Source organism: Aquarana catesbeiana, linkage group LG03 (genome assembly GCF_042186555.1).
Source record: "Aquarana catesbeiana isolate 2022-GZ linkage group LG03, ASM4218655v1, whole genome shotgun sequence".
NCBI classification, from domain to species: domain Eukaryota; kingdom Metazoa; phylum Chordata; class Amphibia; order Anura; family Ranidae; genus Aquarana; species Aquarana catesbeiana.
The window spans coordinates 555,328,986-555,351,601 of NC_133326.1; the positions used below are offsets into that span (position 1 = coordinate 555,328,986).

At 47.1% G+C, this 22,616-nt stretch overlaps 1 protein-coding gene across 1 annotated transcript in view; it reads left to right on the top strand.

Moving 5' to 3' along the window:
- CAPRIN2 (caprin family member 2) overlaps nt 1-22,616 on the top strand; it is a 108,691-nt gene that overhangs the window by 67,262 nt on the left and 18,813 nt on the right. The window contains exons 9-16 of the mRNA XM_073623595.1: nt 766-822; nt 6,657-6,764; nt 11,720-11,851; nt 12,171-12,267; nt 13,936-13,988; nt 16,390-16,509; nt 18,512-18,610; nt 20,662-20,820. Coding sequence (XP_073479696.1) covers nt 766-822; nt 6,657-6,764; nt 11,720-11,851; nt 12,171-12,267; nt 13,936-13,988; nt 16,390-16,509; nt 18,512-18,610; nt 20,662-20,820 — 825 coding nt within the window. The remainder of the gene's footprint in view (nt 1-765; nt 823-6,656; nt 6,765-11,719; nt 11,852-12,170; nt 12,268-13,935; nt 13,989-16,389; nt 16,510-18,511; nt 18,611-20,661; nt 20,821-22,616) is intronic.

Genomic DNA, 22,616 nt, shown 5'->3' on the forward strand with positions numbered 1-22,616 from the left:
AGGGGATTTTTTTTCCCTAGGTGCATTATTTTACATTTAGAAATATTGAACTGTAGTCTCCACTGCTTTGACCAATCTTCCAGCAATACCAAATCATGGTTCATGTTGGACACCTCCCAGGAATATCAAACCCAGTACAGAGCATTGTGGTACACCACGAGTGACTGCTCTCTGTTCAAAGTGATCCCCATTTACAACCCCACTCTGGTATCCTTTAGCCAACTGCGTATCCACTGAACCACCCAAGTGCTCCTAATAACTTCCTCCTCAGCAGGCCTCTAGGATGGGAGCATCTCTGACAGTTAACCCACCCTCCCTCGGATGGTAGAGAAGAGAGGCGATCTGCTCACTACCCAATAATTATGTGAAGCCCAGCAGCTGGGGGGGGGGGGGGGGCGGATTAAGGGGGGGAACTGTCAGTGCAGGCTCTGGGCTGTATGTGAAACACTCTCAGCTCAGACCCCTTTGCCTGGTAACCCTGCTGCACCGCCCCCCGCCCCCCCCCCCCCCCCCCCCCCCCCGAGAGTGGAGGAATGCCAGGGCCTGGTCGCAAGTGCGATCTTTGTGACCCTGGTAGTTCCACCTCCTGGGAGTGGACTTAAAATAAGTATTTACTTTTCATATGTTGGGGTAGCAGAAGGGGGAGGGGACATTTTTGAAACCTTGCAAAGGTTACGGCAGTAATTTCACTTTAATCTATATGGTCTAGTGACCTACCTTTCAATTTTTTGATTACCAAGTCTTCATGTTCTGTTTGGATTCTAGAGGCGTGAAAGGGTACAAAAACAGACGTCTGACCTCAAACCTCCCAATCAGGTTAAGGTAAGTAGGATCGACGTTAAAATTGTCAGGTCTGAGATAACGTAAGATGTTCCAACCTGCCCAATTTCTTCCCATGGTGGTGTCTGGCACACTAAAGTGGATATTCTCTTCATCCCTTTGGGAATGCTATCTGTTTAGTTCCCTTTCGCAAACTCTCTCTCCTTTACACTCCAGAACAGAATCTCGACTATTATCTTGGGTTCTTTGTCAAGTTTTAGCAACTAAAGTTTAGAGTCTAGAGTAAAGAGTGGTTAAAAACCCCTGTCCCATTTTGTTTTCTTGTAATCCAAGTTGGTAAGAACTCTTCCCTTTTTGTCCTATAGACCAAATAAGAAGTGAGAAAACCCAATGTGATGGCGCTACTTACAGCAGAAATGTAAAAAACATGGGACACCGATAACCAGGGGCGTTGCTAGGTGGCAAAAAGACCAGGGGCTTCAGCCCAAAGTCGGAGCACAGCACCGGGGGTCTTCAATATCTGACATGCACTCCTCCTGCAGCTCAGCCATAGTGTGTGGCGCGCCCATCACAGTAGAGTAGACTGCAGCAGGCCAGTGGTGTATTTTGGTTTTATGCTGCCCTAGGCAAGACTAAAATTAGACGCCCCCCCTTCGCCCCCCATGTAAATTTACCCCACCCCTTCCTGTTTAATGCATGTGGTAATGCATGGGTTCATGTTCAGACCTGTAGTCCTTCACTAGTTTTTAGGGGGGTGATATCCTCAGCTCTGAGGGGTTCATGCTGGGACCTGCAGTCCGTCACTTTTGGGGGTCACATTCCTAGATCTTACAGGTTCAGGCTGGAACCTGTAGTCCTTCACTAGTTTGGGGGGCGTATCACATCCTCAGCTCTGAGGGGCACATGCTGGGGGGGGTCACATCAACCAAAAGTGAAGAACAACAATTTCCAGCATGAGCTCCTTAGATCTAAGGATGTGTCTCCCTCCAAAATTGAAGGACTACTAGTCCCGGCATGAACCTCTAATATCTAGGGATGTAACCCTTTAGATCTCACGGGTTCATGCTGGAACCTGTAGTCCTTCATTAGGAGGATGGAATCAGTGGCAGTGCTTGGTGGGGGGGGGGTTTGTTCTGTATCTTTGCTTGGGGGGTGGGTGCAATGTCAGTGCTTGGGGGGGATGGGTTCAGTAACTCTCATTTGCTGTTACCTGTCAGTCAGTGTCCAATTGATTCCCCCTGCCTGCATGCAAGAGAGGGGATGAGAGAGAGAGAGGGTTAAGGAAGGTGAGAGAGAGGGGGAGGGTGTGTGGGGTGGTAGAGAGAGGGGGGTGGGTGGGGGAGAGGGGGTAGGGGGAGAGGGGGTGGGGGGTGGAAGAGAGAGAGGGGGTGGGGGGTGGAAGAGAGAGAGGGGGTGGGGGGTGGAAGAGAGAGGGGGTGGGTTGGGGTGGGGGAGAGAGAGAGGGGGTTGGGGAGAGGGGGTGGGGGTGGGAGAGAGAGAGGGGGTGGGAGAGAGAGAGGGGGTGGGTTGGGGTGGGGGAGAGAGAGAGGGGGTGGGGGAGAGAGAGGGGGTGGGTTGGGGTGGGGGAGAGAGAGAGGGGGTGGGGGTGGGAGAGAGAGGGGGGGTGGGGGGAGAGGGGGTGGGAGAGAGAGAGGGGGGAGAGAGGGGGGTGGGAGAGAGGGGTGTGGGATGTGAGAGAGGGGGGTGGGGGTGGGAGAGAGAGGGGGCGGGTGTGTGGGGGTGGGGGAGAGAGAGGAGGGTGTGAGAGAGAGGGGGGTGGGGGAGAGGGAGAGAGGAGGGGGGTGTGAGTGTGAGAGGGGGTGGAGGGAGAAGGGGTGGGAGAGAGGGGGGTATGGGGGCAGGAGAAAGAGGGGGATGTGAGAGAGAGAGGGGGTGTGGGGTGGGAGAGAGGGGGGCGGGTGTGTGGGGTGTGAGAGAGAGGGGGTGGGTGAGAGAGGGGGCGGGTGTGTGGGGTGTGAGAGAGAGAGGGAGTGGGAGAGAGAGGGGGCGGGTGTGGGGTGTGAGAGAGAGAGGGAGTGGGAGAGAGGGGGGCGGGTGTGTGGGGTGTGAGAGAGAGAGGGGGTGGAAGAGAGGGAGTGGGTTGGGGTGGGAGAGAGAGAGAGGGGGTGGGTTGGGGTGGGGGAGAGAGAGGGGGTGGGGGAGAGGGGGTGGGGGGTGGGAGAGAGAGAAGGGGTGGGGGAGAGAGAGGGGGTGGGGGTGGGAGAGAGGGGTTGGGGTGGGGGAGAGGGGGTGGGGGGTGGGAGAGAGGGGGTGGGAGAGAGAGAGGGGGGGTAGGGGGAGAGGGGGGTGTGGGGTGTGAGAGAGGGGGTGGGGGTGGGAGAGAGAGGGGGCGGGTGTGTGGGGGTGGGGGAGAGAGAGTAGGAGGGTGTGAGAGGGGGTGGGGGGAGAGGGGGTGGGAGAGAGAGGAGGAGGGTATGAGAGGGGGTGGGGGGAGAGGGGGTGGGAGAGAGAGAGAGGGGGTGGGAGAGAGGGGGGTGTGGGGGTGTGAGAGAGGGGGATGGGGGTGGGGCAGAGAGGAGGGGGGTGTGAGAGGGGGTGGGGGGAGAAGGGGTGGGAGAGAGGGGGGGTGTGGGGGCAGGAGAGAGAGGGGGATGTGAGAGAGAGAGGGGGTGTGGGGTGGGAGAGAGAGGGGGGCGGGTGTGTGGGGTGTGAAAGAGAGAGGGGGTGGGTGAGAGAGGGGGCGGGTGTGTGGGATGTGAGAGAGAGAGGGAGTGGGAGAGAGAGGGGGCGGGTGTGTGGGGTGTGAGAGAGAGAGGGGGTGTGAGAGAGAGGGGGCGGGTGTGTGGGGTGTGAGAGAGAGGGGGTGGAAGAGAGAGGGGGGTGGGTGTGTGGGGTGTGAGAGAGAGAGGGTGTGAGAGAGAGAGGGTGTGAGAGAGAGGGGGTGTGGGGTGGGAGAGAGGGGGATGTGAGAGAGAGAGAGGGGGTGGAAGAGAGAGGGGGGTGGGTGTGTGGGGTGTGAGAGAGAGAGGGTGTGAGAGAGAGAGGGTGTGAGAGAGAGAGGGTGTGAGAGAGAGAGGGTGTGAGAGAGAGGGGGGTGTGGGGTGGGAGAGAGAGGGGGATGTGAGAGAGAGAGAGGGGTGTGGGGTGGGAGAGAGAGGGGGGCGGGTGTGTGGGGTGTGGGAGAGAGAGGGGGGCGGGTGTGTGGGGTGTGGGAGAGAGAGGGGGGCGGGTGAGAGAGGGGGCGGGTGTGTGGGGTGTGAGAGAGAGGGAGTGGGAGAGAGAGGGGGGTGGGTGTGTGGGGTGTGAGAGAGGGGGTGGGTGAGAGAGGGGGGCGGGTGTGTGGGGTGTGAGAGAGAGAGAGGGGGTGGGTGAGAGAGGGGGGTGGGTGTGTGGGGTGTGAGAGAGAGAGGGGGTGGGAGAGAGAGAGGGGGGTGTGGGGTGGGAGAGAGAGGGGGGCGGGTGTGTGGGGTGTGAGAGAAGGGGTGGGAGAGAGGGGGGTGTGGGGTGGGAGAGAGGGTGATGTGAGAGAGAGAGGGGGTGTGGGGTTGGAGAGAGAGAGGGGCGGGTGTGTGGGGTGTGAGAGAGAGAGGGGGGTGGGTGAGAGAGGGGGGCGGGTGTGTGGGGTGTGAGAGAGAGGGGGTGGGTGAGAGGGGGGTGGGTGTGTGGGGTGTGAGAGAGAGAGAGGGGGTGGGTGAGAGAGGGGGGTGGGTGTGTGGGGTGTGAGAGAGAGAGGGGGTGGGAGAGAGAGGGGGGTGTGGGGTGGGAGAGAGAGGGGGGCGGGTGTGTGGGGTGTGAGAGAGAGAGAAGGGGTGGGAGAGAGGGGGGGTGTGGGGTGGGAGAGAGGGGGATGTGAGAGAGAGAGAGAGGGGGGTGTGGGGTTGGAGAGAGAGGGGCGGGTGTGTGGGGTGTGGGAGAGAGAGGGGGTGGGTGAGAGAGGGGGCGGGTGTGTGGGGTGTGAGAGAGAGAGGGGGTGGGCGAGAGGGGGGCGGGTGTGTGGGGTGTGAGAGAGAGAGGGGGGGCAGGTGTGTGGGGTGTGAGAGAGAGGGAGTGGGAGAGAGAGGGGGGTGGGTGTGTGGGGTGTGAGAGAGAGGGGGTGGGTGAGAGAGGGGGCGGGTGTGTGGGGTGTGAGAGAGAGGGGGTGGGTGAGAGAGGGGGGCGGGTGTGTGGGGTGTGAGAGAGAGAGGGGGTGGGTGAGAGAGGGGGGCGGGTGTGTGGGGTGTGAGAGAGAGAGAGGGTGGGTGAGAGAGGGGGGCGGGTGTGTGGGGTGTGAGAGAGAGAGAGGGGGTGGGTGAGAGAGGGGGGCGGGTGTGTGGGGTGTGAGAGAGAGAGAGGGGGTGGGTGAGAGAGGGGGGCGGGTGTGTGGGGTGTGAGAGAGAGAGGGGGTGGGTGAGAGAGGGGGCGGGTGTGTGGGGTGTGAGAGAGAGAGAGAGGGGGTGGGTGAGAGAGGGGGGCGGGTGTGTGGGGTGTGAGAGAGGGGGTGGGGGTGTGAGAGGGAGAAGGGTGAGTGTAAGAGAGGGGGAGAAGGTGAGGGTGGTAGGAGAGAGGGACCCCCTAGCCATGCCTGCAGTCCCTACTGCCCCCTCCCTGTGACTGTCCCAGGCAGCCCCTGTCTGTGTTGGTAGTCCTGTGTGATGCACCTACCTCATGGCCATCCTCGGTCAGCCTGTCTTCCTGTTCCAGGACAGTCACAGCTGGGAGAGGAGTTGAAGGAGTCGGGGATGCTGATCAAGTCAGACTGGCGTAGTCTTCTCTCACTCCCTCCCGGGCTCTTGGTTATGGCAAGCTGTCAGTCTCTTCCCAGCTGCCGGGGCCTCCCTCTTGCTTTTTGAAAATGCCGCTGCTCTGCATCCCACCGCCACCGGACCAACAGCGGACTCTCCAGGACCATGACAAAAGGGCGGCGCTCAGCTCAAGGGGCCAGGCAGCTGCTTTGAGCCCCTCTGCGCTGGAGGAGAAAGTTAAGTCCTCCTCTGCTTTCATTGCTGGGCAGGGAGGAAGTCGCTGCCGTGACATAACCAGTGGCCAGCAGTCAGGTGGAGGCGGAGCCGAGCCAGCACTACCGCGGCTCAGTCCGCCCCTGTCCCATTCATTCCGGACTGCTCCCAGTGTCACTTTTATTCTGTGCGGGAGCCGGGACTCGGGAGGACGGGTCAGGGAGGGGACTTTTTTTTTGCAGGGGGGGGGCGGCTTTTTTGCCACCCCCCCGCAGTGTGCCGCCCTAGGCCTGGGCCTTGTTGGCCTAGGCCAAGAGACAGCACTGCAGCAGGCACTCCAGGCAGCCAGAGCCATGACAGGAGAGCTGCCTGCCCGCTGAGAGGGCATCTTCTCAGTCACACTGCGCCTGCATTGTAATTCCCGCCTTCTGGAGCCTGCAGTGCCTATGATGGACGTCCCATGGTCCCAGCATTGGACCGCTGGAGGCTCCATAAGGCGGGGACCTGCTATGTCACTCGGCTGTGCTCAGGTCTAATAGAATTGTTAGTGCCCAGGGCTTTTTGGGTACCCACTCGGGGCTCCAGCCCCCCTCCCAACGCCACTGGACTGTTAACATTTGACCACTCCAAATTTTGGGTTCCCCTCAATTTTAGCCTTGGTGGCAATAATTGGTGAACAAACCCCCTCTTGTCCTGTCTGACCCCCCCCCCCCCCCAAAAAAAAGAGAACAGAGTGGTAGTATGGAAGCAAACCTGTCAGGTTTTGCTTTAAATGGGGGCTTTAGATCTTTAGCAATCGTTGCCTTCTAGCTTTTGGGTAGAGTGGTGGCAGTAGAAATTCTGTGGAGTTATAGTTGCTATTGGTTTCCTAAGAGGTGAGTGATGAGAGAAGGTATTTAATACTTATTGTGGCAAACTGTAAAGAAATGCAATGGCTGTGGAACTGAGTGTTTGTTTTTTTTTTTGTTTTTTTCTCTTTAGGAAGCTAAGCTCCCTGCTGTAGTAAATGGACAGATTTTAGTGAAAAAGAGGGATGTCCCAGCACCCATTTGTGTTGGCCGCCAGTCTCCAACTGTAGGAAATTCACAGGTCAGTGAACTTCAGTTAAGGCTTGCATTTGATGTATGAAAGTGGAAAAAAAATGTAATGCATGATTTCTTCTACGGCTGTTGAAAAACCGGTTTACTGGCCAGGTCAGGTGAAAATGCTAAATAAACCTAAAAAAATTGCAGCCATCAGAAGGCTGTAATAGGTTTACTTCTGTGTTTTATACCACTTTAAAGCTGAACTCTAACTTTCTTTTCACTAGAACTGAATGGAATGATCCCAACATAGATCATACCTCTACCATGTTGCTCAGTTTTCACATCCCCTGAAATTTTGGGTTTGGTTGTAGTTTTGAATCATTTGACTCTGTATGTCCTGCTGATGCTGTTCCTGCAGCAACTAGAGTCTAACTCAACTGTTTTTCAGATTCTGCAAATGATGCAACTTCCTTCAGACATTCCTGTGGGTGGAATTGAATACTTTCTAAGTAACATTCAATCCCACCCAGGCACACCTAGAGGAAGAGTCCAAACCTCAAGTCCTGCCTCACAGATCACATTATTCAAGGAGACGTCTTCATATAATATACACAGCCTGTTCTGAAGGCTAGCTGTGCTGCTGCTAGGCAGGATTGAATGGATCACAATTCAAATTCAATCCTGTCCAGTTAAATATGTTGACCAGTATGAACAGGGAGTCCCACCCCACAGATCTCGCCTTCCCAGAGCCCTGCTCTGTTCCTTAAAGGGGTTGTAAAGAATTCTTTTTTTTTTTTTTTTTTTTTTTTTTTTTTAGCAAACATGTTATACTTGCCTCCACTGTGCAGCTCATTTTGCATAGAGTGGCCCTGAACCTGGTCTTCTGGGGTCCCTCGGCGGCTGTCTCGGCTCCTCCCCGCAAGAAATAACCACCTTCATGCGAGTGCTCTTGCATGGTGCTTCTTGTGGGCGCGCTCCTGTGATAGAGCCGGCGGCTATAGCGGCTCACTGTATCACTCGACCCCACCCCCCAGCGCGCCGCGTAATTGGATGTGATTGACAGCAGCGCAAGCCAATGTCGAAGAGGACATTGTGGGTGAGCGCAGCAGGTGAAGGGGCTCAGGTAAGTAAAATGGGGGGGGGGGGGGGGGGGGCGGTATTGTGGGATGTTTTTTCATCTTGATGCATAGGATGCATTAAGCTGAAAAAACGTGAACCTTTACCACCCCTTTAATTTACATATGAAGGAAACTCCTTCATAATGACCACCTATAGCCCTTCCTCTGTAGTCATGCAGTAAGCCATTATTTGGCATGCTGCAGACATGAGTGACACAGGGGGTATGTCACATTTACACCTTTCCCCACCCACACGAATGCCCAGAAAACCCATGTAATCCTAGGACCTACCAACATCAACTCTCTCAACTGGTACAAGTGACTCCCATCGCCTTCCCTGAAACTACAGAGGCTCAAAGGATCATAGGGGATGTAGTATCAGGGTTGGAAAAATAAGGAAACCGGAAGTCAGAACTTGGCATATCAGCCAGGAGCAGGAATGACACCAGAAACCAAACCCTGCTATATACAGCCAAAGGAGATAAGTTACACACAAACTGATAGCGGGGTTGTGATTTAATTTACATGTACAATGCTTCTGTTTTGGGGAGAAAAAGCTGGAGTTAAGTCAGCCAACACCTTTTACTTTCTTCTGGTGATCCTGCTAGCAACACGTCTGTCTGAGGGTGATCTCACATGCTGTACTGCATTAGGGTTGCCCTTTAAACCCGAACACCTATGAATTACACAGGTTGAGGCTAATTTAATAAAACACCTGAGTGAGTTTAATTACCACCTTAATCACCCACAGAACCTGTGTACTTCATATGTGTTTGGGTTTAAAGGGATGAGGTGGATACAGCATCCATGTAGAAACTGCTTTGAAACTAGGACAAAGTGTAGCCCTACACCTCCCCCTTATCTTCTGGTAACCTTGTGCACAGGACAGCACTGGATCTCTGACTGCATTAAAAGCTTTTTTTTTTTTTTTTTTTTTTTTTTTTTTTTTTTTATAATCTTGTGCACAAAAATTTGAACTGTATATCCACAGTGCCTTGAAAAAGTTACTACTTGAAATTTTCCACATTGCCATGTTACAACCAAAAGTGTATTTGTAGCACTGCCCCCTTGGGGACTGCTTGGATTCACCTGTTGTGCATTGCCGTGAACATTCCAACCCATCTGAAACTCTGGGTTCAGACATCTTCCACAACACCTTTAAATGACACGTATTAATACACAGAAAAAAGGATTTGGTCGACTGTGCTGGATAACAGCCCAGACTTGAAGAATAATTCCCCTAAAAGGCAGCTTAAAACAGTACAACAGTACAACAGCACAAAAGCACAATTTACATATATGTACAATGAAAAACCACTTGGAGCATAACCTGTACAGGCAGTAAATGGTTAGCCATCTAGAACAGGCAGTCTCGCGCTAAAGGGGAAACTCCAACCAGCATATTCAACCTTTATATCCTAATGAGAGATCAGACTAAATAGGGGATAGAGTAGGGCCCTTTGTATGGTAACAGCAGTGTTCAAGATGCAGGCCCGATAGTCTTCACCGGCAGTTGGAGCTCATTAGATTGTATCCAATAAGGCACAATGATGCGGTAATAGCTGAGGGGCTTAAACGAGCTAGTGTTACTCCTTGAAGTGGTTTTAAGTAAAGGTGTCTATGTGCAGTGTTCCAAACAGTAATGCAGTAGTGTTCCCAAGGTAAAGGTGTCTGTACAGTGTTCAGGTATAGTAGCAAGGACCGTTTGCAAAGAACTACCCCCTCACCAATGACCAGACTGGCTTACGCCTTGCAAACTGGGATCCTGGAAGAGACTTCAGCAACAACTGGCGATGACCCACAGCTGATGGATGCAAGCGACTGTAGTGTAGATTGACTGGGTAGGTGCTGTGTGGATGTCCGGTGAACAGCAAGCAGGCTTAAACCCTCTGGAGCCAGGTTGGAATCACTTGTTCACGCACGGTAGGCTGCAGCCTCTCCAATCTCCCACAGGGAGATGTGGGCGCAGCAAGGCCCAGGAAGAAGAGCGTGCCGCGGATCTCCAGACCCTTTTGTAGCTCCTCCCAAAAGTCTCTTTGGGTTGCAGCCAGGATTCCTGGAATGTGTGGTCCAGATGTTGTATTACCCAAAGGGAACACCGGTCTGAAAGACTACTAATCCCACAATCTTTTCTGGTTGGGCTCAGATGTGATGAGTCACTGGTGCCCAGCACTAGAGGGCTATGTCTACAGTAAAGAGTGATAGGGAATTGTACCATGTTATAACTGTAGTCCATATTGCTACATATTTTATTGGGATTTTATGTGATAGACCAACACATAACACATAATTGTGAAGTGAAAGATAAATGAAAAAATGGTTTTAAAATTGTTTTACAAATATCTAAAGTGTGGCGTGCATTTATATTCTGCCCCCTTGGGTCAATACTTTGTAGAACCACCTTTTGGCTGCAATTACAGCTGCAAGTCTTTTTGTGTATGTCACTACAAGCTTTGCGCACCTAGAGTGAAATTTTTGCCCATGGTTTGCAAAATGGCTCAAGCTCTGTCAGATTGGATGGAGAGCATCTGAACAGTGTGTGTGTGTGTGTGTGTGTGTGTGTGTGTGTGTAAAGTAAATTTTTATTTTTTTTATTTTTTTGTCTTACCAGAGATTCTCAATTGGATTTATGCCTGAACTTTGACTGGGCCATGCTAACACATAAATACGCTTTGATCTAAACCATTCTATTGTAGCTCTGGCTATATGTTTAGGGTCGTCCTGCTGGAAGGTGAACCTCCGCCCCAGTCTTTTGCAGACCCCAACAGATTTTCTTCTAAGATTTGAAGAAAAATAGAATCGCGCTAAACCTATAAGCAATCAGTTTGTAATTGCAGAAATTCAAAATCGGTGAAAGTCCACCAGTGCTCAAATAGTCCATCAATATGTGCGATGGTGTCTCCAAATGCTGTCAAATTATGTGCTAAATCCACCAGGTAGAAGAAATCACTTACCAGCTTACCATAATCCCCCGTTAGAGGATCAAGGAGAACATTTGTAATCTAAACACAGCCCGGTTTCAGCTCACAGTAAGCAAGTTCAGTTATCCTCAAGCCGCCTCTTGCAGGCTCAGACCAGTGGATGGATGTGGTACATAAAAGGTAAAGGCTCCAAATAGTGTAAAACCTTTTACATTTATTAAAACTTTAAAATACAAAGTATTGCACTTACAATGTCAGAGTCAATATAAGCCTTAAGTCTGATGTGCCAGCCGGTGCACAAACAGACAAACCCCTCCTTCCAGAAAACGAGATATAAACATGAGGTGACGTCAGAGTGTTGCTCCACCCTACGTGTTTCGTCATATGACGTCCCTGGACTCGGTTTACTAATTAGGTGACTTCTGAAGGCGATTGGTTCCACTAGATTTTAGTTGGTATCAGAGTAAAGGGGGCCGATTTAAAAAATACACAACACTTTTTTTATAATCTTTTTATTAAATGTTTTGCAAGTACATATCAAAAGAAAACGAGAAAAGAATAAAGTATAATCATAGAAAAAGGCGAGAAAATTAGGTCTGGTCGAAGCAATATGTCCAAGACACTCAAACGAGTGTCTCGGGTACATACATGTAAATAGAATACAACATTGTCATCCTCCCATGCCACACTTTTCAGATATTTATTTGTAAAACAATTTGAAAACTATTTTCCTTCCACTTCACAATTATGTGCCACTTTGTGTTGGTCTATCACATAAAATCCCAATGAAATGCATTTACATTTTTGGTTGTAACATGACAAAATGTGGAAAATTTCAAGGGGTATGAATACTTTTTCAAGGCACTGTAACTGACCAAAAGGGCAAACTAATTGTAGGGGTTAACCTACAAACCTATTTAAGCTTGGAAGAGGAAATGTCCCAAAACCTTTTTTGTAGTAGACTTTGGTTTCTTTCACAGGTCCCCCGGGTACTCTCCCAGCCAGCTGCAGAATTCTGCTCTTCACCAACTCTGCCTAAAGATCCAGAGCTCAGAAAACAAAAGATTAATGACCTTATTGATGAAATAAAAGGCACTTATAATTTCATGCAGGTAAGACTCCAGAGGTTTGCCTTTGTTGGGTTACGTCGCCCTTAAATGTGGCTCAAGGGGCCTTTGGGCTTTCTCCATTGACAGATTGTTCCATAATGTGCTTAATGGTTTACCCATCAACACTAAATGTTTCTGTAGATTGACCTATAAACTGTGGATAGTTGATAGAGCTGTAGAACACTAACTTTTAGAAAAGTGTGTTCTTTAATACTATAGCTTGTCCATGTTCTGCTGTATATGTTCATGACTTTGACATTCAGGATAAAACCTGAAGACTGAATTTAATGCATGTACATTTTCTCCTTTTCTTTTGTTAAAGGACTCAATGTTGGATTTTGAGTTTCCGCCAAAGGGTTCTCCTCAACAGCTGCCAAAGGGTTCTCCCCAACAGCTGCCACCAGAGTCTCCTCCTAAAGGTGAGTTAGAAATCCTGTGAAGGGCTGTTATAGGCCAAAATCGACTTCTGTTTCAATATGTTGAGTTTTTTGAGTAAACAATAGAAATATACAAAGCTTGTTGTTCGCCCACGCAGGGGCTAGAGACATGTAAAATCTGCCAAAGATCAATATCGTTCACAATTATCCTGTAACAGTGAAAATAGGGGATGATATAAAAAATGGCCACTGCATAAAGTGCAACTTCATTGACTTTGTAGTGGGCTTTGAGTATTTGCAGTGCTGTGGTGTTCCAAACAATTGACATCTCCTACCTTAAGCTGCCCATACACTAATGAATTTCATTTGAAGCTTTGCTTAAAGTATATCTAAAGGCAAAACTTATTTTGTTTAGCATAGGATGGAGAGGATCAGAATGCTTGTCCGTGTGGTTTTTTTTTTTTTTAAATTTGCTATCTGTTCCCCCGTTTTAAGGAGTTTTACCCTTTGTCCTGTTTATCATTATTGAATGTAAAAAAATTCCAAATTTTGGGTTGTCCCCCGAAAAGTAAAGGGGAAATCTTCCAATGGTGACACTAGTTCAGGTGTTCTGGGGGTCTCCAAGGACTTCACTTTGCATTGATTTCCTCACTCCCTGTTTGGCTATGGAACACACAAAATGAAAAAAAATCACAGGAAACCCTCCCTTGCTCCATCCAAAATGGAGGGGGGGGGGGGCGATTACCTATAGTCCCACTTCAAGAATGTTCACTTTTCTAATCATTAGTGGTTATATTGACGTTCACTTTTGACCATAGTGACCAATTTGCAGGATTTTAATTTTCTCCAACAAATTTTTAAATGTATTTGGTTTTCATTGACCATTTACATTCAGTTCAAATTTATAGTAGGTTTACCTTTTTTAAAGCATACAAAATGTTGACTGACTTTCAGGCATTTTGTAGAGTCACTGAATGCACTGAAATTTTTTTCATACAAATGTTCATGGGAATATCTGTATGAACATGAATTTGAAAATGCACTAGTGTATAACCAGCTTTAGATATATGGCTGCTTTGGACAGAACATACTGTAGGGTCTAGTAGATTTACAATTATGGCTGTTTGTAACACCAGTCATGCACAATGCAGCTTCTACTAGCCACATTTGAGAACGATCCTTTTTTTAGGATGTGATGGTATGAGACAGGAAGACTTTTTAGTTTTTAATGATTTATTGTGCTTCATAATCTAATTCAGAAGTGTAAAATCCATTAAACTGTGTGATATGGGCATATTCCAATTCTCTAAAGCTGGCTGGATGGGAGGGTTCCCAGAAAGTAAAGGTACTTCAATGAAACTTTGGCAAAAAATTCAGCAAATTGTGTAGATAAAACGAGAGTGTATGCAAAATTCTGGTGCCATGTAACAGAATGAACACCAACAGTCTCATTGTGCAGGTGAGATAGTGACACTGAGGTTAATCGTACAGTTGAAAATATTGCGACAGGCCAGTTTATTATATTAGCTTGTAAGTGAAACAATTCTCCATTATTTGATTTGCTTTTTCCAGTGTGTGGTTTTATTTCAGTAATGCTTTAGTCTATCTTTAGAGCTGCAGAGGTCAGGACTATGTTGCGTGGTCCTTGGCTGATCGCTTGTGATCAAAATCCTTTGCCATTTTGTAACACAAACTTGTTCTTCATTTTAGTCTTAATTGAGGCGGCGCCAATTCAAAAGGACCCCATTAAGCAACCTCAGGAGGTAAGCAACACATTGCTTTTTGGAGTTTGTGGGTAGGAGTTAAATTTCTATACAAAATGTGGACTGAGAAACCTGCTAATGGTTTACCCATCAACACTAAATGTTTCTGTAGATTGACCTATACAAAATGTGGACTGAGAAACCTGCTAATGTTTCACTCTTGCACTTTGTATGCTCTTGATGACCTCTTGCCATTTGAGGAATTATATGCAACCATAGCTTTTTTAATTTTTTTTTTTTTTTTTTTCCTTTTTTCACTTTCTACCTGATTTTCTTGAGGCTCAGCTGGTAGTGGCAGCAGTAAATTATGCATGAGACTGGGACAAAAACAGTTTATTCTACATATTCAGCAAGGCCTTAAACTAACCAGTTCAAAGGAGGCTTGCTTATACAAAGTCATATAATACAAAACCAAGCCACTAGCTAAACCTATACTGTATTTTAAGAGGGTGTTTCCCAATCGGTTCCCCTACAACAGGCAGGGACACCTATTCCACACTGTGCATGGTCATAGGTTCAAGACAAACCAGTCAATCTATAGTGCAGTGGTGAAAATTCCATTCACCCCTGTGCAGTCATGTGTTTGAGCCACGCCATAGTTTACTTCAAGTGGTTCTAAAGGCTCAAGGTTTTATTCTTTGCATGAGCATAAAAAAACCCTCTGTGCAGCAGCCCCCCCAATACCTGAGCCCCACCTCGATACAGAGTCTCTGCTCTCTGGGGACTGTGTCCTCATTGGCTGAGACAGCAGTGGGAGCCATTGACACTGCCAATCACGGCCAATAAGGGGGCAGGGCTGTGTAAATGGACATGCAGACCTGTGGCTTGGAAACTAGCCTGCTTGTTCTGTGGACACGGCGGGGCCAAGAGCGCCAGTGAGAGACCTGAGAAGAGTATGTGGACTGCTTTATGCAAAGCTATTGCACAGAGCAGGTGTGTATATGCATGTTTAAAAAAATAAATAAAAGCCTCTAGTATCACTTTCAGTCTGTTGCATAGTGGCTAAGGCCCCATTTCACTCCGCTGTTTGGTAAAAGACTGCATAACACTAAAATCCCATGACCATGCACAGGGAACCAGTAACTCCTAAGCCATAGCACAGAGCCAAAAGTTGGCCCAGATATCAACCTGTGGACAGTTGATGTAATTGGTGAGTTTGGGCTAATATGTGGACCTAGGCTTTCTCACAGAAAGTTCTATAGCTTAGTGGTCCAGGACCAAGCGAAGAAACTAAAGTCGAGCTAAACTAATCAATTTAAGGTTCCCAAAACACATTTAAGCACTTGCCACCTGGGCCAAATTTGAGGTTTCTCACAAAGATGTTAAAATTAGTTGTTGTGTTTTTTTTTTTTTTTTTTTAACTTGGAACCCCCAAACTACGGTATCTATTTTCTGAAAAAAGCCCTGTAGAATAAAATGGTGGTTGAAGTTTGTTTGTCATACCAGATTTGTGCAGCCATTTTATCAAATGCAAATTTTTCAGGAAAATGCTTACATTTTTAGTGCATACAGACAATAGCATACCCTATTTTTGGTAAAATCTAAAAGATGTTGAGCCAGTTAAATGGATGCCAAACCTAAAATGTTTGCATGCCCTGTGAAATGGCAAACTGCAATGCTTTAAAAGCATTTTACAGGTTATCAGTTTAAAGTTAAACGTGAGGTCTGGCACTAGAATGATTGCTCCTGGTTTACAGCAATACCTCACATGTGGTGCAGTCAGGTATACATATGAATGAGGGACTTAAGACCTTGTTCACACCTAATGCGTTTTTTTTTTTTTGGACACTACAGTCCATTTAACATAGTTTCTTATGGGTCATGTTCACATCAGTGCATTTTATGGAAAGGGCCAGGGACTTTTTTTCTTTGGTTCCATAGACTTCAATGGATCAAAAGCGTGTATTGAAAACCTAGAATATGCAAACTGCAACCTGTATAGGTATGAATTGGGCCTTAGTGTGCATTTGTACATGAGCACATAGGGGCACTTTTATTTATTTTTTATACTTTTTAATTTTGATTTGCTCAACTTCATTGCTATCACAAGAGATGAACATCCCTTATGATGGCTTGGGCAGTGACTGTTTTTTTTTTTTTTTTTTTTTTTTTTTTTTTTGATGGGTCTATTAGATCCTCCTCTGCCCTCCAAGGCAGGTGATCGATCAAAGCCCAATAGCTTCCTATTTAAATAAGAGGCTTCATTTGAGGCTATTAAAATTGGTTGAAATCTTACTGTCTGAACTAAGATTTAGGTTAAAGGGGTCCTTTCCAAGGACTGCCGTACTCAAGTCTAAGTTGTTAGCGATGAACTGGACACCAAGGCTTCTGCGTAATTACAAAGGGACTTTTGTTTGCTTTCTTGCAACAGAAATTGAACTTCTGCTTGTCCAATTTACAGCTCTCCCCAGTGCCAGCTTCAGAAGAGTTGGAGTTGGAGAGTGACACAGCCTGTCCTGTTACATCTGAACCTGCTGACCTTCCTTCTGACCATCCATCTACCGTCAGGTCTCCTGTAAATGTACATATGTAGTTTCTGGGTGTAGTGTCCAGTGCTAACCTAAGTGGGGATACACAAAGCTAACTCCAGGCATTGGTATTTAAAGCTCTATCACCAGAAGAAAAGACAACCCTTCCCACAAAAATGGTCCCGTGTACGTACTGTAGCACTTGTCTCAATCTAAGTCTAATCTTTCATTTTAGAGTCCAGAACTGAAGCCTGCTATTCAGGACATGGAATAGTGAGAAATGATTTGAATGAAAGCCTCTGGAGATGCAATCCTTCAAACATCGGCACAGCCTAAGTCTGATTATTGCTGTAGCTATGTGCTGTTTTCTGCTTTTTTGTGAATGAAAGTGCTTTTGAACTGCAATCCATTCACCACACAAGCTGGCGGCTTCCACTCTGTGCTTTGAATACCAAGCTGCTGGGGCTGTACAGAGAGCAGGACCCAACTGTATCAGAGCGTCACAAACCAAATTGGCTTGTGTCTATGCTTTGTTCAGAAATCCCTTTAAGACACCCCCAGCCTTTCTTGCTGCAGTCGTCTTGAGTGAAGGCAGATGATTCTTGCAGAGTTTACTGCTGGAATCCATCTGCCCTTGCTGTGAGACCCTAGAAATCTAGCGTAATTCTGAGCTGCCGGTACACTTTTGCAAGGTCAAGCATGCATGCTTAGTCGAGCTTTTTCCACCTGCAGATGAAAGAAAATACCTAAGACTCCTGGGATGCATGCCATTTTGGCCTAGGTCAGAAACCAGGGAACTACTGGAGACCTAAGGCTAGTAGCTATATGGATTAAAAATCATTAATTTTGAGGTTTACTTGAACAGGAGAGATGACAGTTGCTGCAGAATGGAGTAGGGCACACTGACTGTAAAACCCGCATTGGAATGCTTATTTTTTCAGGCTGGTGGGGTAAGGCACCAGCTAGCAATGACAGAGGCTTATTTGGCTTTTTAATTGGAACAACTGCTATGTGCACAAGGACCTCTGGGAATTTAAAAAGCTTGTCTTCTGGTGATCTTAAAGCGTTTTGTGTCCAAAGCATAAATGGACATGCCTTAGTGCTTACTATTTTTAGAGCAGTGGTTCCTGACCTGGGGTATGCATACCCCTGGGGGTACATGCCACTACATCTGGGGTATGGCAAACATTCAGCAATGGTGTTAGACTAGACTGAACAGTAACATGCATTTTCATGGTGTGGCCGGTTTAGCTGCAGTGTCATTAGCGACCCACACCATGTAAATGCATGATGCTGTGCAGCCTGCCTGCATTCTTATAACAAATTATGCTGGGTGGTGGGTAGAGCTAAGAGTGAAGAGGAAGTGAAACCAAAAAGGAGATGCTCAAATAAGCACAGGGGTGGAAAGGGGAAATGTGTGCCGAGTACAGACTAGAGCAGAAGTCTGTCCTTTTACCCTATTAAATGTGGTTTGTTGCAATAGGCTCCTTTTGACCCAGTCCCCTAATCTGATTTTAGAGGCAGTGTACAAATTATAGAAATAAGCTGCCAGGAATATGCAAGTGAAAATGGGTTGAGAACCACAGGTCTAGACCAATGGTAGGGTACAATCAGGGCTGGGGCAGGAGGGGCAGCTGCCCTGGGCACTGTAGTGTCATGTGATGTGGGTGAGGCACCACAAGGAGATTGGGGAGAGGTGAATTGTTAGGAGGGGATTTGTTAGGACAACATTAGGGGGCAGCAGGGGGTAGGGGGTTCTAGGAGGGGAAATTTGTAATTTGGCATGTTCGCCCTGCACTCTAGATGACCTTGACCTGGCACTGGCTACAATGTAATATCACACACTTGCTAATGCCCATAAATTGGTGGTAAAATCTAGACTTCTTGTATTTGCGTTCTCCTGACATGAGGGATGTCAACTATGTAGTTGACACACTTGGGTCCCCACATATTGCTTTTGTGGTCCTGGGATGACCTAACCACATAATACAGGGTAGAGTTGTAAGTTGCGGGTAGGAGGTGTTTTTTAATCAGCACTAGTGTAATGTCTTATAGCTTCCAGCTTCTCCAGTTCATGAGTTGGAAGCGATCTCTGCAGAACACATTTATGTGACCAGTCCTCGTCTGACAGATCCGCCACTGGAAAGGAACCTGGTGAGTCTGGGCAACTTGCTGGGTTTTATTAAAAACCAAAGTAGTTTGAGTAGTGTTTAACATTTCATTGTGATGGTGATCATGTGGCGAAAGTTCATGTTGAACAGAGATATTCATATATTAACCCAACATTTTTTGCCTTATGGCTTCATTAGGGATTTATGAATCAACCAATGACTACGTGAGACGCCTCAAAATTCCCAGAGGGCCACCGCCAAGAGGGACCACCATGAGGGGGTTGGCACTGTGCGACCACAGAGGAAACACAACGACCAGGTTAAAAGAGAATTAACTCAGCGCATGTGGTGAAGGGCGCCTAAAGACTCAGACGGAGGGCAACCTATGAACTACTTCTCTGTTCACAAGTTATTCATTCCGTCTTTATTGGACATATGAACTATACTTTAGGCACCCTCCACCATATGCTCTGAACGAATTCTTTTAACCTGGTCATTGTGTCCTCTGTGGCCATGCAGTGCCCTCCCCCTCATGGTGGTCCCTCTCTTGGTGGCCCTCTGGGAATTTTGAGGCGTCTCACGTAGTCATTGGTTGATTCGTATATCCTCTGATGAAGCCATAAGGTGAAACATGTCAGGTTAATATATGAATATGAGATCCCTGTTCAACATGAACCACCATCACAATGAAATGTTAAACACTACTCAAACTGCTTTGGTTTTAAACTAACTTTCATATATACGGTTTCTATTTGCAAGCCCCATGATGATCCCCTCCCAACTTCCTCCCTCCGCTTATTTTAATATTAAAAAAAATAATTTATTCATCAGTTTAGGCTGATGTGTATGTATTTTTTTTCTACATATTGTTAAAAATAAATCGCCTTAGTCATTTATAGATTGGTTAGCACAAAACTTATCGCATCTACAGACTATGGGATAGATTTAGAAACTTTAAAAAAATTTTTTTTTTTTTGTTTTTACTGGGAATTGCGGCGATCTGCAATTTTTTTGCAGGACTGTGACATTGCAGCCACAAAATGACACTGGCAGGGAACGGATTAACAGTAGGGGGCAATCAAGGGGTTAAATGTGTTCCCTCAGTGTGTAACTGTAGGGGGGGGATGGCCTGGCAGGGACATGACGGATCACTGTTCCTGATTACTGGGAACAGTAGATCTGTCATGTCTCATGTCAGAATGGGGATCCGACTTATTTATAAAGGCCGATCCCCATTCTGCCTCTGTATACCGCGATCGCCGGTGGACATGGAGTCCACCCGACTTGCGGGCACGCTCCGGCATGTCTGCGCGAGCCGCCATCCAACTATGGCAATTTGCGCAGGAGAGCCGACCTGCCACCGTGTAACGTTGGCGGCTTGTCAGCAAGTGGTTAAGTGACAACGTTGTCAGGAGATTACACATGGTAAAAACTATTTGTGCTTTCCTTTTAATGTTACACTTTTTTTTTTCTACCAATTGTTCTAATAGAGATATATCAGGTTAAACCGCAGTTAGTTCCTTTTCCTTCATTGAAGGCAAGGACACCTTGGATCCTATTCTCACTTTCCTTTTTTATTGTGACTGCTTCTCCTGTCTTAATAAGGAACTCCACCTAATTAGGTGAGCAGGTAACCTGCTGCCTGAATTGACAAACGATAATGGTCATCAGGATCCCGCCAATTGTGTTTTTATATTTGATTTGTATACAAATTCCCACACCTCAAAAGCTTGTGGAGGGGGTGCATCCCCTCCATATGGTCTATGGTTGTGGAATGGGATGCTTGTCACACTGATCCATAGTCGTAAATGCCTTGACTAGTGGCTGGAACTTTACCCTTGCTGTGTTAGTGACCTGGGCTCGTAACGTATTGGTTTGTTTTTCTTTGGGCTTCCTCTAGCACAAATATTTGACTATATAGCATAGAATACTTCCATTCAGGGGTATAGTTGGATAGCTTGTCAGTTGCGTACGCATGCATCATTTGTAGATGGAAATTTATGTTTTAGTTTTTATTGGATGCATGGTGCACAGCTTTTGCTGAACTGCCAAGTACTAAAGACAACTGTACTTGTCTTCATTTCCTTGGTGTAGACTCCAATCAATCTGCCAAGCAGCCGGATCCAATCTCCAAAGACTCCAACCAACGTGTCAATCTTGCAGCTGCAACAGGAGGAAACTGCCTTATCCAGGAGCCCAACAATGTCTCCTCACACCTCCCCATTCCAGAGCATGCCGGCTGTAAGTTCAAGGGTAATGGCAGTTAATATGGCATCCCAAAAGGGACTTTAGTTGTGGAAGATGCAGGAACCCAAACACCTCTAAAGCCAACATATATATTTGATTTTAGATTGAGTAGGGGATGACTAAAAATCCCTGTTAGGGTATTTTAAATCTGTCCCACTGAAATTACCCCTCACTTGTCCTGTATGCACAACAGGATATATCTCCAAAATGAGTTTATCCCCCCTCCTAGGCAATTGCTACTGGAACAGGTCTTGAAAGATGTCCCCTTTGTTCCTATTCTGGTGACAACCAACTAAATGTCTTTGGGTACTGTAAGCATAATGCTATTTTTCTGCTTAGTGTCAAAGGTATGTTGGCAAAAAATGCACAGAGAAACAGGCTGAAGGAAGATGCAAATGATAAAGTATATATGGGGGTGGGGTTAAGGAGGCAAATGGTGACAAATGTATAGATAACCAAGAACAAGCCCAATAGATGAGGTATATTTAAACCCAAGCAATAAACTTTTTTGAATTCTGAAATATATCATTGAAAAGATTTTGTTAAAATACATTTTTGCTCCTGCCAGAAGTCAGATGAGTGCACAATGCCTTAGTAAGCTGACCATGCCTCTGTGAAGCGATCATCCTATGCAGTCTATCTTTCATATATATACAGTGGGGACGGAAAGTATTCAGACCCCCTTAATTTTTTTACTTTGTTTTTATTGCAGCTATTTGCTAAAATCATTTAAGTATATTTTTTCCTCAATGTACACAGCACCCCATATTGACAGAAAAACACAGAATTGTTGACATTTTTGCTGATTTATTAAAGAAACAAATATCACATGGTCCGAAGTATTCAGACCCTTTGCTGTGACACTCATATATTTAACTCAGGTGCTGTCAATTTCTTCTGATCATCCTTGAGATAGTTCTACACCTTTATTTGAGTCCAGCTGTGATTGATTATACTGATTGGACTTGATTAGGAAAGCCACACACCTGTCCATATAAGACCTTACAGCTCACAGTGCATGTCAGAGCAAATGAGAATCATGAGGTCAAAGGAACTGCCTAAAAACTCAGAATTGTGGCAAGGCACAGATCTGGCCAAGGTTACAAAATTTCTGCTGCACTTAAGGTTCCTAAGAGCACAGTGGCCTCCATAATCCTTAAATGGAAGATGTTTGGGATGACCAGAACCCTTCCTAGAGCTGGCCATCCGGCCAAACTGAGCTATCAGGGGAGAAGAGCCTTGGTGAGAGAGGTAAAGAACCCAAAGATCACTGTGGCTGAGATCCAGAGATGCAGTCGGGAGATGGGAGAAAGTTGTAGAAAGTCAACCATCACTGCAGCCCTCCACCAGTTGGGGCTTTATGTCAGAGTGGCCCGATGGAAGCTTCTCCTCAGTGCAAGACGCATGAAAGCCCGCATGGAGTTTGCTAAAAAAAAAAAAAGAGACCAAGATAGAACTTTTTGGCTTTAATTCTAAGCGGTATGTGTGGGGAAAACCAGGCACTGCTCATCACCTGTCCAATACAGTCCCAACAGTAAAGCATGGTGGTGGCAGCATCATGCTGTGGGGGTGTTTTTCAGCTGCAGTGACAGGACGGCTGGTTGCAATCAAGGGAAAGATGAATGCGGCCAAGTACAGGGATATCCTGGACGAAAACCTTCTCCAGAGTGCTCAGGACCTCAGACTGGGCCGAAGGTTTACTTTCCAACAAGACAATGACCCTAAGCACACAGTTAAAATAACAAAGGAGTGGCTTCACAACAACTCCGTGACTGTTCTTGAATGGCCCAGCCAGAGCCCTG